At 50.8% G+C, this 12,954-nt stretch overlaps 2 protein-coding genes across 3 annotated transcripts; one reads left to right on the forward strand and one right to left on the reverse strand.

The window, feature by feature from the left end:
* Positions 1–127: 127 nt before the first annotated feature.
* Fbxl8 (F-box and leucine rich repeat protein 8) lies at positions 128–5,737 on the reverse strand. Its single transcript, XM_052729145.1, has 3 exons — positions 5,624–5,737; positions 2,399–2,594; positions 128–1,176 (listed from the first exon to the last, which is right to left on the reverse strand). The coding sequence occupies exons 2-3, from the start codon at positions 2,548–2,550 to the stop codon at positions 204–206; spliced, it is 1,125 nt and encodes a 374-aa protein (XP_052585105.1). The 5' UTR covers positions 2,551–2,594; positions 5,624–5,737; the 3' UTR covers positions 128–203.
* Tradd (TNFRSF1A associated via death domain) lies at positions 2,698–11,591 on the forward strand. Of its 2 annotated transcripts, XM_052729148.1 has the most exons (7): positions 2,698–2,813; positions 5,632–5,823; positions 6,352–6,405; positions 9,380–9,538; positions 10,127–10,404; positions 10,485–10,677; positions 10,827–11,591. In XM_052729148.1, exons 4-7 carry the CDS (start codon positions 9,388–9,390, stop codon positions 11,135–11,137), a joined length of 933 nt encoding a protein of 310 aa, XP_052585108.1. In that variant the 5' UTR covers positions 2,698–2,813; positions 5,632–5,823; positions 6,352–6,405; positions 9,380–9,387; the 3' UTR covers positions 11,138–11,591. The 2 variants fall into 2 exon arrangements, with proteins under 2 accessions (XP_052585108.1, XP_052585109.1); XM_052729149.1 differs by lacking the exon at positions 6,352–6,405.
* The last annotated feature ends 1,363 nt before the right edge of the window (positions 11,592–12,954 follow it).

Consider the following 12,954-nt stretch of genomic DNA (forward strand, 5'->3'; position numbering starts at 1 on the left):
GAGACACAGAGGTTGAGAAGGCCCCGTGAATCTATGGAGCCTGGATCTGGTCTGGATGTCCTCATAGGCCACAATTCCGGAGAAGCATCTTAGTCAACGGACTACCTAAGGACAGGGCTAGCCGCTGGGGAGTGCCTGCGCAACTTGCTCAGGCCTTTCAGTGGCTTCGGTCCGCGCGGTCCTGGAGTGGTGAGATTGCCCAATCACCGCACCAGCGTGGGCCGCCAGGGATGCGGTTCACGCTTTAGTTTGAGCGTGTAGCTGCGCAGGCGCGGACAGTGCGCGCGGAAGGCGTCCAGTACCGAGGGTCTCACCACGCAGAAGCAGTGTATCTCCCTCAAGCCCGCGCAGCGCGCCGCCAGCTCCTCCAGAGCGGTGTGCAGCTCGGTGGAAGCGGACGCGCGCACCTCGAGGGCGCGCAAAGTTTCGGCGTAGTGGCGCGCTGCGAAGCGCACTGGCCCTACCGTGTCACCCGAGAGGTTGAGACGCAGCACAGCCACTGGTACGGCTGGTTGCAGGACGCGCATTACGGCCTCGTCTGGAAGCGCGGGCTCCAGTTCCAGCTCCACCTCCAGCCCAGGGTGGCGGCAACTCAATGTCGCCCAGGCTTCATCAGGCAGAAGGGGCGCACGAGCATCTTCGGGGCACGCGCACCGCAGTGCCAGGAGTGCAAAAGGGGCGCGATGTGGCGCAGCCAGCAGTTCCAGCGCGGCACGCGACAGACTGGCCAGATGCAGTCCAAGGGCGCGCAGGTGCGGGCAGGCCTCCAAAAGCTTGAGCACAGAGCTGGGCTGCACATTGTCCACCAGTGCATGGTTGTCCAGGAAAAGACTCCGGAGCTCGGGACAGTCACGTGCAGCCTGAAGCACCAGCGAGTCGTCCAGTGTGTAGGGCAAGCGGCGCAGGTCGAGAAGGTGCAGTTGGTGAACGGTTCTGCAGACTGCATGCACAGCGCTCAGGATGTCGCTGCCGGCATCGAAAAGTGGCTTCTCTCCGCGGCATTCCAAGCTTAGGCCTCGAAGTCCGGGGGCTCGGCCTGCCAGAGCAGTCAGTAGCGCAGTGGCCGCTCGGCGGCTGGGCTTCTTTGATGGCTCATATTCCAGCCTTAGGTTGTGAATATGGTCCAGGCAGGCGGACAGATATGGTGGCAACAAGTCTTCCAGCTCACAGTCACAACTTGTGTTAGAGCGACACAGAAAGGAATTAGCGGTATCACCATGAATAGGGGGAGAAACTTTTTTCAAAAAAAAATTAATGTATTGATTTTTTTTTTGTGTATAGTTGTTTTGCTTGCATGTATGTCTGTGCACCACAGGTGTGCCTGGTGTTTGAGGAGGCCAGAAGACGTCGTTGGATCCTCTAGGACTGGAATTACAGCCGGTTATGACGGCTGTGTGGGAGCTGGGAATCAAATCCAGGTCTTCTGGAAAAGCAGCTAGTGCTCTTAACTGAGGAGCCATCTCTATGTGCCCCTCACTTTGGGTTCCACCGGCCCTCCCTATTTTCTGTAATGGGAACTTCCATTTTGTTTATTTATTTGTTTGTTTGTTTATTTTGATTTTAAGGTCTTTTTCTTTTTCCCCCCTGAACTTTATTTATTATGTATATAGTGTTCTGCCTGCATTTATGACTGTGTGCCAGAAGAAGGCACCAGATCTCATTACAGATGGTTGTGAGCCACCATGTGGGTGCTGGGAATTGAACTCAGGACCTCTGGAAGAACAGCTAGTGCTCTTAACCTCTGAGCCATCTCTCCAGCCCACTTATTTTGATTTTTTTTCAAGACGGGGTTTCTCTGTAGTTTTGGAGCCTATCTTGGAACATGTTCTATAGACCCATGCTGGCCTCTCTGCCTCCCAAGTGCTGGGATTAAAGGCCTGCGCTACCACTGCCTGGCTCTATTCTTTTAGAAGTCTTCAGAGGCTTCTGCCTCAGGTTGAACACCCACCCGGCCCCCAGCCCTGTGAAAAACCAATGTTTTTTTTTTTATTTAAGGAACTAGGCTTGCTCATTAGTCTGTGGAAGTGGAGCAGGGCCTCCAGACTGCCAGGTTCAAATTCTGCCTCTGTCACTTAGTTGCTGGATGAAGCCTCCAGGCCCAAGTGATTACGTCTCAGTTTCCTGCCTATGCAAAGGAAATACTATCTACCTGCTACAGGGGCTTCTTATGAGGATTATATGAGCTAATTTATGTTAGGCACTTAGAACACTCCTTGGGGGTTGGGGTCAGAGCTTAGTGGTAGAATCCTTGCCTAGCAAGCGTGAGACCCTAGGTTCAATCCCCGGTACTCAAAAAAACAAAACAAAACTACCCAGTACTAATTGGTATATAGTAGGCAGCCAATGAGTTTGTTTGTTGTCAAGTCTGAAGACCAGTGGTCGGCAGGAAGCAACTCACCTGATGCTGGTGTCATGCCACACAGCACTGCTGGTGGCGGCCACAGCCCAGGCCTTGCAGACTCTGGCAGCCACAGCACGGTCCCTGAGAGGCAGTTCACGGAAGATGAGTGCCAACACTTCCTCTGGCAGTTTTTCTACGGGCTCCACCATGGTGTGGCTGGGGGGAAGGGGTCTGCTGCTCCCAGCAACTGGGCCTAGAGCGAAGGAGGGAGCCCTGGACTCAGAAAGGCCGAAGGATTTCGGAACTGCCAACGCTTGGGAGGTGCCAATAGCCTGGGAGATGCTATCCAAAATTTGCAGAAAATGTAGAGATCCCAGCCTGTGAGATGGCTCAGCAGATAAAGGCACTTGCCCTCAACACTGATGACCTGAGTTCTATCCCTGGGAATCAGTGGCAGAAAGAAGTGACTTCTGTAAGTTGACCTCTGACCTCCACTGGCATGCATGTCCACCCTGGATGGAGCATTTCCATACATATATACACATGAATAAATAAATAAATAAATGATGGATTTAAACAACAACAGGATGGGCCTGGGGAGATGGCTTAGCAGCAAAGAGGGCTGGCTGCTCTTGCAGAGGATCCAGGCTTAGCCCCAGCACCCACATGGTGGCTCACAACTGTCCTTAACTCCAGTTCCAGGGATGTGACACCTCTCCTAGCTTCTGTGGGCACCAGGCGCACACACCCATACATACATGCAGACCAACACCCATACACATAAAAATGCAAATCTAAAAATGATGTTTTTAATCATTTAAAGGCAGAAGAGATCTGGGCGGTGGTGGCGCACGCCTGTAATCCCAGCACTCGGGAGGCAGAGCCAGGCGGATCTCTGTGAGTTTGAGGCCAGCCTGGGCTACAGAGTGAGTTCCAGGACAGGCACCAAAAGCTATACAGAGAAACCCTGTCTCGAAAAACAAAACAAACAAAACAAAACAAACAAAACAAAAAACCCAAAAAAACGAAAAGACTGAAGAGATGGCTCATCAATTAAGAGCATTCATTGCCCTCATCGAAGGTGGGGATTTTGTAACTGCAGTTCTAGGAGGTCTAATACCCTCTTCTGGGCTCCACGGCACTGCCCACTCATGTTACATAGACAGACATGCAAACAATACACATTAAATAAATTAGTTAATTAAAAAAAGAAAATGCAGGGTTGGGGACTTAGCTCAGTGGTAGAGTGCTTGCCTAGCAAGCGCAAGGCCCTGCGTTCGGTCCTCAGCCCTGGGGAAAAAAAAAAAAAGAAAGAAAGAAAAAAAAAGAAAATGCTAGCTGGGCATGGTGCAGGCCTTTAATCTTAGCACTCAGGAGGCAGAGGCAGGTGTTCAAGGCCTCTGAGTTCAAGGCCAGCCTGGTCTACAGAGTGAGTTCCAGAACAGCCAGGACCTTTACACAGAAAAATCCTGTCTCAAACAAACAAACAAACAAACAAAACAAAAAAGAAAAGAAAACGCAGAGGTTTCTGTTCAGAATGTTATTAATTTTCCCAAAGGGTTAAGGGTGTAGCTCAGTGGTTGTGCCACACACACACACACACACACACACACACACACACACACACACTTCTTTCCCCTCTCTCCTCTCTTCTTTTTTTTTCTTTCTCACCTCTGCTGTGTAGCCTGCCTGGTGTTGAAGTTGAGATACTCCAGCCTCAGTGGTTTGGTTTTCTTTCTTTCTTTTTTTCTTTTTCTTTTTGGTTTTTCGAGGCAGGGTTTCTCTGTGTAGCTTTGGTGCTTTGGTGCCTGTCCTGGATCTCACTCGTAGACCAGGCTGGCCTCGAACTCACAGAGATTCCCCTGGGCTCTGCCTCCCAAGAGCTGGGATTAAAGGCGTAGGTCACCACCGCCCGGCCCCTTCTTTCATTTTTATTTTTTAAAGATTTATTTACTTATGTATACAGTGTTTTGCCTGGTGTATACCTGCAGGCCAGAAGAGGGCACCATATCTCACTACTGATGGTTGTGAGCCACTGTGTGGTTGCTGAGAATTGAACTCAGGACCTCTGGAAGAGCAACCAGTGTTCTTAACCTCTGAGCCATCTCTCCAACCAGCACCACCAGCACCACCAGCACCCCCAGCACCCCCAGCACCCCCAGCACCCCCAGCACCACCACCTCCTCCTCCACCTCCTCCTCCTCCTCCTCCTCCTCCTCCTCCTCCTCCTCCTCCTCCTCCTCCTCCTCCTCCTCCTCTTCTTCCTCCTTTTCCTCTTTTTCAAAAAGCCTTGGCTGGCCTGGAACTCACTATGTAGACCAGGCTGGCCTTGAACTCACAGAGATCCACTTGCCTCTGCTTTGGAGTGTTGTGACTAAGGGTATGTGCCGCCAAACCTGGCTCTCAACGGTTCTTTAAACTACTTTCTCATTAGTTCAACAAACTTTACTTGACTCCATCGGTTTTGAGTTGAGGAATCCTGTCCCCACCTTCCACTAGAAAGTGACTGCTGGGTTTATCAGGCGTGTATCTTAGTGAAATATACATATATACATACATATATATGTATATATGTATATATATGTATATACATATATTTGAGATCACTAGCCAACAGGAAATGAGGCTCCTTCGTGCTGTCTCCACCCCCAGGAACTGACTTCCCGCATGCTTTCTGTGACAGACCTATGGAAAAAAGCTTGCAGCTTTGGAGCCGGACTGCTCTGGCACCTTGAGGGGTTGTTGTGCAAGTTAGGACCCTGATCCTTGCGTAGCCCTGGTTCTCGCGAGCTAATTAAGGTTTGGCTGGAACTCCACAGACCCACTCTAGAGCTCAGCTTTTAGAAGGAGGATGGGGTTGTTGGAAGCTGTGAGTTCTTTTTGAAGCTGACAGTTTTGTTTCAAGGTGCTGGAGGTTTTTGTAAATGTTCATACCACTTGCCATTTAATTTCCCCATGTCTTCCAAGCGTATGGTTTCTCGTGGAATTTGTTCCAAGTATACTCTAGAGTTTCAGATACCCGGAGCCAGGCTTGTTCTGGAATCACGGTCCCCCATTTTAAGTGCTAAAGAGTAGCAGAGATTAGATCACCGAACTAGATTCCTAGGGGGCGCCAGAAAAATTCTCATCTCCAGGAAACACCCTCTGATTGAACCCCAAGAACTGAATTAAGTTTGGCAGCTCTCACTCTGGACCCCTTCGGCCTCCAAAACCTCAAGCTGCTGAAGTCATGACTAGTGGGCAGTTCGTCCTGCCATCTAACCTTGGGTGTCGTTTTCTTACCTGCTCAGCGGACTAGGTGGGCTTTGCCCGGAGGCAGGGGACTGGCCACGGAGGACAGCGGGGCAGGAAGGAGAGGCCCCGAGCGGAGAAGGCGGGACGCGCGGGCTGACCCGGCGGCTTGAACTGGGGCGCCGCCCCTGCGTCTCCGCGCACACCCGGAAGCCGCGCGCAGCGGAGCGGGGCCAGTGTGTGGCCGCCAGGTTAGTGCGGAGAATGGGTGGGCTCCCTTGGTGCAACCGGAGCAGAGAGCGATCTGGCTCCCGAGGGTGGGCACCGCGCCGGGGTGACACGCAGTTGCTGGCTAGTTAGTGGTGGGAGCCTGTTGGACTGCTTCGGTGGGAGGCGCGAGGGTCTTCGGACCTCCACCTTCCTTGGTTTCTTGTCCTAACTAAGTCGGTGTGAACGAAATGGGTGTCAGGGCCCTGCAGGCAAGAGGATCTGGCTTCAGGGCTGGCCCGGAATGGTTCTGAGAGCCCCCTTTCTGCCTGAGCCCTGGCATGTGTGAACCCCTAGCTTGAAGGCGGGGTAGTGGGGAGTCTGGGAACCTCCCTCTGCCAGGTGGCGTACAGCGCAGCCAAGCAGGGGCGTGCCCTAATGGTATGGGAATCTCAAACTTTCAGTTCTCGAGTGGGGTGCTATGCTTGTCCACCCAGCCAGAAGTGGGTTTGCCTGGGGACTGTTATGCGTTAATGGGGACATTTGTTACTAAGTTAGTATTGGTGTCCTAGGACCCAGCCTAGAAGCCTCTCAGTGGGTGGTAGACATTCGTGGAAGGACTCCTGGTAAGGATTTCTTTTTTTTCTTTTATGCGCGCGCGCGCGCGCGCGCGCGCGCGTGTGTGTGTGTGTGTGTGTGTGTGTGTGTGTATGTGTGTGAGATAGGGTTTCTCTGTGTAACCCTGGCTGCCCTGAATCTCTCTCTGTAGACCAGACTGACCTCGAACTAAGAAATTTCCCTGCCTCTGCCTCCTGAGTGCTGGGATTAAAGGCGTGTGCCACCACTGTCAGGGCATCCTTCATTACTTTTTAAGAAAGACCTTTATGCACTGGGGTGTGGCTTGGTGGCTGAGAATTTGGCTGCATACACATGGCCCAGGGTTCAATCCCAAGTATGGAAGAGACTGGGGTCTTGCTTTGTAGTACAGGCTGGCTTCAACCTCCTGATCTTCCTGCCTCTGGCCCCTGAGTGCTGGTACCATCATAACAAGGTCTTTTCTCCTCCTCCTCCTCCTCCTCCTCCTCCTCCTCCTCCTCCTCCTCCTCCTCCTCCTCCTTGCACACGTTGGGCAAGCACTTTATCACCGAACTATTTATTCCGGCCTTTTTTTTTGCTTATTGAGCCAGGGACTCACTATGTAGACCAGGCTGGCCTCTGCCTCCTGAATGCTGGATTAAAGGCATGTCCCACTATGCCCCACCTCTTTTCTCTTAATACTAAAGAAATATGTCTATTATATACAAAATAGAAGATATTGTTAAATACAAAGAAAACTGAAATCAACCGCCACCTGCCCAGAGATAAACAGTAACTTTCAGGCTGTTTTAGCAAACATACATGTATTAGTATGTTTTCTATGAAGAGACTGATGAAGGGGGGGTTTCAAAAACTGTGTCCCCTAAATTGCCAACTTACCATTTCTCTTGGTAAGGTTTGTGTGACACCTTGCCCAGGGGCTTTTGTTGTTGTTGTTTTTGTTTTTTTTTTTTTTGAGACAGGGTTTCTCTGTGTAGTTTTGGTGCCTGTCCTGGATCTCACTCTGTAGACCAGGCTGGCCTCGAACTCACAGAGATCCTCCTGGCTCTCAGGGGCTTTCTTAACCTTGACCCTCAGTAGAGGTTTAGAAGCAGGATTCTGACAGGTGATGGATGGAAGATATCATAGCACCAAGGGGCTCTGTCTCTCTTGACAATTAGGGAATCTGTTTAGGAACACCTGAAGAAAACAAGGGACTTATAACAAAGTAGAATGATTTAGCTTACATAACTGAGCAGTCAGGATGTGGATCTATGGTTAAGAGTGTATGATCTGCCAGGTGGTGGTAGCACACGTCTTTAAACGCAGCACTCAGGAGGCAGAGGCAGGCGGATCTCAGTGAGTTGAGGTCAGCCTGGTCTACAGAGTGAGATCCAGGACAGCTAGGGCTATACAGAGAAACCCTGTCTTGAAAAACAAACAAAACAAAACAAAAACAAGAGTGTATGTCCTGGAGGCTGGAGAGATGGCTCAGGGGTTAAGAGCACTGTGAGGACCCTGGTTCAATTCCCAGCACCCACATGGCAGCTCGCAACTGATTGTAACTCCAGTTCCAGGGGACCTGACACCCTCACACAGACATGCACGAAGGCAAAACACCAATGCACATAAAAATAAATAAATCTTGGGGCTGGGGATTTAGCTCAGTGGTAGAGCGCTTGCCTAGCCAGCGCAAGGCCTTGGGTTTGATCCTCAGCTAAAAAAAAAGAGGAAAAAAAATCTTAAAAAAAAACCTTGCATGTTCTGAGATGCAATATATAGCTCAACAGTTAAGAGCACTGGCTGCTCTTCCAGAGGACCCAGTTAGATGCCCAGCACCCACACAATGGCTCACAACCATCCATCCCAGGAAATTGATACCCTTGTCTGGTCTTTATGAGCACCAGATGTGCATGCAGGCATACAAGCAGGCAGAACAATAAAAAAATGAGAGTGTGTGTCCTGCCAGACATGGTGGCGCACGCCTTTAATTCCAGCACTTGGGAGGCAGAGGCAGGCAGATCTCTGTGAGGTGGAGGTCAATCTCATGTGCATGGTGAGTTCCAGGCCAGGCAGGGCTATGCAGAGGGACCCTGTCTCAAAAGAAAAGAAAAATAAAAAATAAAAAAGAAAGAAAGAAAAAGGAAAAGAAAAAAGTGCATGTTCTCATCGTTTGGCCATGTTTCTTTCCATGTAGGCTCTCTCCTTCCCTCAGATAGGTTCTTTCTAAACAGTAGCCAAAGAGACCTATTCCTTCCCTCCAATTCAACCCCAAGGGTAGGGAAATTAATGCCACTTCCTTAGTGGTCCACTCAGGGATGCAGAGTTGAGTTTCTTTCTTTTTCTTTTTCTGGTTTTTTTGAGACAGGGTTTCTCTGTGTAGCTTTGGTGCCTGTCCTGGATCTCACTCTGTAGCCCAGACTGGCCTCGAACTCAGAGATCCACCTGGCTCTGCCTCCCGAGTGCTGGGATTAAAGGTGTGCACCTCCACAGCCCGGCAGAGTTGAGTTTCTTTAGTCTTGTTTGAGCCCTATATTGAGTCTTGACTGGCTTCTGATGAATGGTGAGTGGGATGTGTAGACTGGTCAGCCTTGCTTTTCACATCCAAACTTGGATCTAGGCAGTGAAAATTAAGTGAAGCCAGGTATAGTGGGAACATAGTGGTACTTTGCACCTGAAAGGGTTTTGGGAACTTACTGTTAAGCTGAAGGCAAAGCTAAGACATGAACCTGGTTGATCTCGAAGCATGGGCACGATCCAGAAGGAAGATGTCTTTTGTCAGCCTTGGTAAGAGGGACATACTGGCCTGGGGCCCACTGCAGGGCCCACTTCCGTTATTCTGTTACTGTGACCCTAGACTTCTTGTCACAAGTGGTGGAGGGACAATCCCGGGTTCAAGTCTGGGTCGGACTGGGCCAGACTGTGGGCAGAGCCAAGAGTTGGGACTTCTCTGGAAGGCCAGCTAGGCCACGTGAGACTGGATATTTGTTTCCAAGTCTGGAGACAAATTGTTTGCATTTCTAGGAGGCGAGATGGCAGCTGGGCAGAATGGGCATGAAGAGTGGGTAGGCAGCGCATACCTGTTTTTGGAGTCTTCGATGGACAAGGTGGTCCTGTCTGAAGCCTACACAGATCCCCAGAAAAAGGTGGCCATATACCAGGCCCTGCAGACTGCACTGTCAGGTGTGTGGCTGGACAGGCGGAGGACAAACACTGTGGGACGTTGTGAGTGGGACTGGGTTTGGGGCCCCACGTCTTTGCCTCTGTGGGTTTCGGCTCAGACACCTTGAAGGAAAAGGTTATTTTGGTATGGGGTTGGAAGAGGTATGAGGAGAGAGGGAGGACCCCGCTGCTGGCTCCGCCCACCCTTCTGCCCGGCTGTGTGAGGTCCGCAACCTTTGCTTACTGCTCGTATGTCCTTGAGTGTAGACATTTGTGCGCTTGTCTGTGTCTATCTAGATATACATGCTTCTTTTCTAATGTCACCTTGCTGTACATCCATTCCCACTTCTGAGCAACCAGTTCACTCTTTGCTACTAATTGCACTTTGCTGTCTCCTTTTCCCCTCTCACTGCAATACTCTTTGCCCAATCCTTCCCCAGTACCTATCCTTTCTGTTCCCCATCCCCTTCTCAGGGCAGAGACCACAGGAAGCTGTAGCTGGTTGGGGTCGGGAGAATGGTCTGACTATAGGCTTAGCCTCCTGCTCTGGCTGCTTGGAGAGAAGTCCTGTTTGGGGACAGCAGGTGGCCTGACTGCTCGCCTCTGTAGAGAGTGCGGACAGCCCTGACGTACTGCAGATACTCAAGATCCATTGCAGCGACCCGCAGCTCATCGTGCAATTGCGTTTCTGCGGGCGCCTGCTGTGCGGCCGTTTCCTTCAAGCCTACCGCGAGGGGGCGCTGCGCGCCGCGCTGCAGAGGTGCATGGCCTCCGCACTTGCCCTGGAAGCCGTGCGGCTGCAATTGGAGTTGCATGCTGGCGCAGAGCAGCTGGACACTTGGCTGACCGACGAGGAGCGCTGTTTGAATTACATCTTAGCCCAGAAGGTGCTGCCATCTGGAGTTAGGATGGGATGGGCGGGGATTTGCGGCCCAAAGCAGCACTTACTGTGCACCCTTTTGCGCAGCCGGACCGGCTCCGGGACGAGGAACTCGTGGAACTGGAGAAGGAGCTGGGCAAGCTGACGTGCGACTGCACTGGCCAGGGTGGAACCATACAGGTTGACTCAGCCGCTTCTAAGTCCCTGGTTCCCTCTCCGGCCAAGGAGAAGCCACTGCCGGCGGCCTGCCAAACTTTTCTGTTCCATGGTCAGCCCATAGGTGAGGTTCACCAGCAGAAGCGGGGTCACCAATAGGTTGGTTGATCTGGGCTGGAGCATGGCTGGGCCCAGGGATCCGCAAGCAGGCGCGGGAGGGTGCTGGCTCTAGGGAAACCGATGCTCACCCACGTCTCCTCATTTTCTCGGCAGTGAACCGGCCACTGACTCTGCAAGACCAGCAGACGTTCGCTCGCTCAGTGGGCCTCAAATGGCGCAGGGTGGGGCGCTCGCTGCAGCGTAGCTGTCGAGCACTGAGGGATCCTGCTCTCGACTCGCTGGCCTATGAGTATGAGCGAGATGGGCTATATGAGCAGGCCTTCCAGCTTCTGCGCCGCTTCATGCAAGCCGAGGGCCGCCGTGCCACGCTGCAGCGCCTGGTGGAGGCGCTGGAGGAGAACGAGCTCACCAGTCTCGCAGAGGATCTGCTAGGCCAGGCGGAGCCGGATGGCGGCCTGGCCTAGGTCTGGTTCTGTGGGGAGGGCGGTCAACCAGCAGTTGAGCCAGGGTTTGGACCCCACCGGTGGCTGTTGGGGTCTTTTTACTGCTGCTCTTGCTACTGCTGACCACTTTCCATCCACTGGACTTGCCCACTTTGCTGAGCTGCTGGAGCGGAACTGACTGCCTTCCTCAGGAGCCAGGCAAGCACCACGGAACTTCAGGGGTACATCACTGAGGATTCTACCCCAGATTCTTTGATGGAGACAGTGTAGATGTCTCTGTCTTCCCATCCTAAAAGAGGACTTCCTGAAAAAACTCACCAAGTACCTGGACCTTCTGAGGTCTAGATGTCTGTCATTCAAGGTGCTGTAAATACTGTTGTGATCAGGATGCAAGAATCTTTCCTGTCCGTGTCTCATACTCAACGTGGGACCGAAGCACTTTGCAACGATAATAAAATGCAACCCTTTTACAGACTCATCGGAATACCGAGGTCTAGCCCAGGTTGGGGTCAGGCTCCTTCAAGGGATGAGTGAACCAGGTGGAGTTAGAAAGAGGAGGGGCAGGGTTCTGGGTACATCAGGCTTAGGTGGGGCCTTAAGGAAGGTGAGAAGGAGGGATGTTAGGACAAGTTTAGCAGGGCTAGATGGGAAGAGGGGTTGCTTCCTGTCCTGTTAGTGGGGGTTTGGTTTGTTTGTTTGTTTGTTTGTTTTTGGTGTTTGGGTTTTTTTTTGTGAACATCTTTTGTTGTTTTTTTAAAGACAGGGTTTCTCTGTGTAGTTTTGGTGCCTGTCCTTGCTCTCGCTCTGTAGACCAGGCTGGCCTTGAACTCACAGAACTCCGCCTGGCTCTGGCTCTGAGTTTAAAGGAATTAAATTAAAGTCCTGGCTCTGGCATTAAAGGAATGCGCTACCACTGCCCAGCTTTTTTTTTTTTTTTTTTTGACACCCTATCTTCTCAACTGTGATGGTTAAGTGATCATCTTTTAAGTATGGGCTTAAAACAGATATTACAATGAGCTTTAATTAGAAAAATTAAAATTTCAGTCAAGCAGTGGTGGCGCACACCTTTGCACCCAGCACTGGGGAGGAAGAGATAGGCAGACCTCTGAGTTTGAGGCGAGTTCCTGGACATCCAGGGCTACACAGAGAAACCCTGTCTCAAAAAACAAACAAAAGGAAACAAATTAGTATTTCAAATACTTTATTAGGGAACTTTACAATTGGAAAGGGATGCACAATTTTACAGGCTAGTAAATCCTAATTGAAATGATCAGGCAAATATAGTAAAACTGCATCTTTCCTATAACAAGTATACATTCTTTTCTGCAGGGACTCCTCTGTATGCCAGGGACCTGATCTCAGGATGATGTCATCATCTCTGTGAATTTCCCCTTCCTAAGGAACACCTTCTTCCTCATTTTTCTTCTTCAATAATAATGCATTTCTTCATCTTGAGATCCTTTCTCCTCACTTGTAGTGAATTATGATCCAGCCTTAGTAACCTTCTTCCCAGGGACTCAGAAGAGAAGCTACGAACAGCGTGAATTATTTTCGGGAAAAGAATCTAAGTACACCGAGCTCTTTGTCCGTCTACTTTATTCCTCTGGGATAAAATTCTTTCTACACAGCTTCAGTTCTGCTCTCATGCCTAGCTCCTTTCTTGCTTGATTTCTGTCTACATTTATCTGCTGTCCTCTAAGTTCTATCTTAATTCTCTTATCTTAGTTCTGCCCCGTCTAGGTTCTCATCCATCCAGTTCTTTCCCATCTCCTCTCCCATTTCCTTCTCTCTCATCTTGTTCTTCCCCATCTGGCTCTTCCTCATCTTCCATCTCATTC

This window comes from Peromyscus californicus, unplaced genomic scaffold, assembly GCF_007827085.1.
Source record: "Peromyscus californicus insignis strain IS unplaced genomic scaffold, ASM782708v3 Scaffold_8__1_contigs__length_139910024, whole genome shotgun sequence".
Taxonomy (NCBI): Eukaryota; Metazoa; Chordata; class Mammalia; order Rodentia; family Cricetidae; genus Peromyscus; species Peromyscus californicus.

What these genes read in the sequence shown, in the direction of transcription:
- Tradd (XM_052729148.1), top strand. Translation starts at nt 9,388, where the DNA reads ATGGCAGCTGGGCAGAATGGGCATGAAGAGTGGGTAGGCAGCGCATAC. An exon ending in CCTGCAGACTGCACTGTCAG is followed by an intron (nt 9,539 to 10,126) that starts GTGTGTGGCTGG and finishes TCGCCTCTGTAG; the next exon opens with AGAGTGCGGACAGCCCTGAC. An exon ending in ATTACATCTTAGCCCAGAAG is followed by an intron (nt 10,405 to 10,484) that starts GTGCTGCCATCT and finishes CCTTTTGCGCAG; the next exon opens with CCGGACCGGCTCCGGGACGA.
- Fbxl8 (XM_052729145.1), bottom strand. Translation starts at nt 2,550, where the DNA reads ATGGTGGAGCCCGTAGAAAAACTGCCAGAGGAAGTGTTGGCACTCATC. An exon ending in TGGCATGACACCAGCATCAG is followed by an intron (nt 1,177 to 2,398) that starts GTGAGTTGCTTC and finishes CTCTAACACAAG; the next exon opens with TTGTGACTGTGAGCTGGAAG.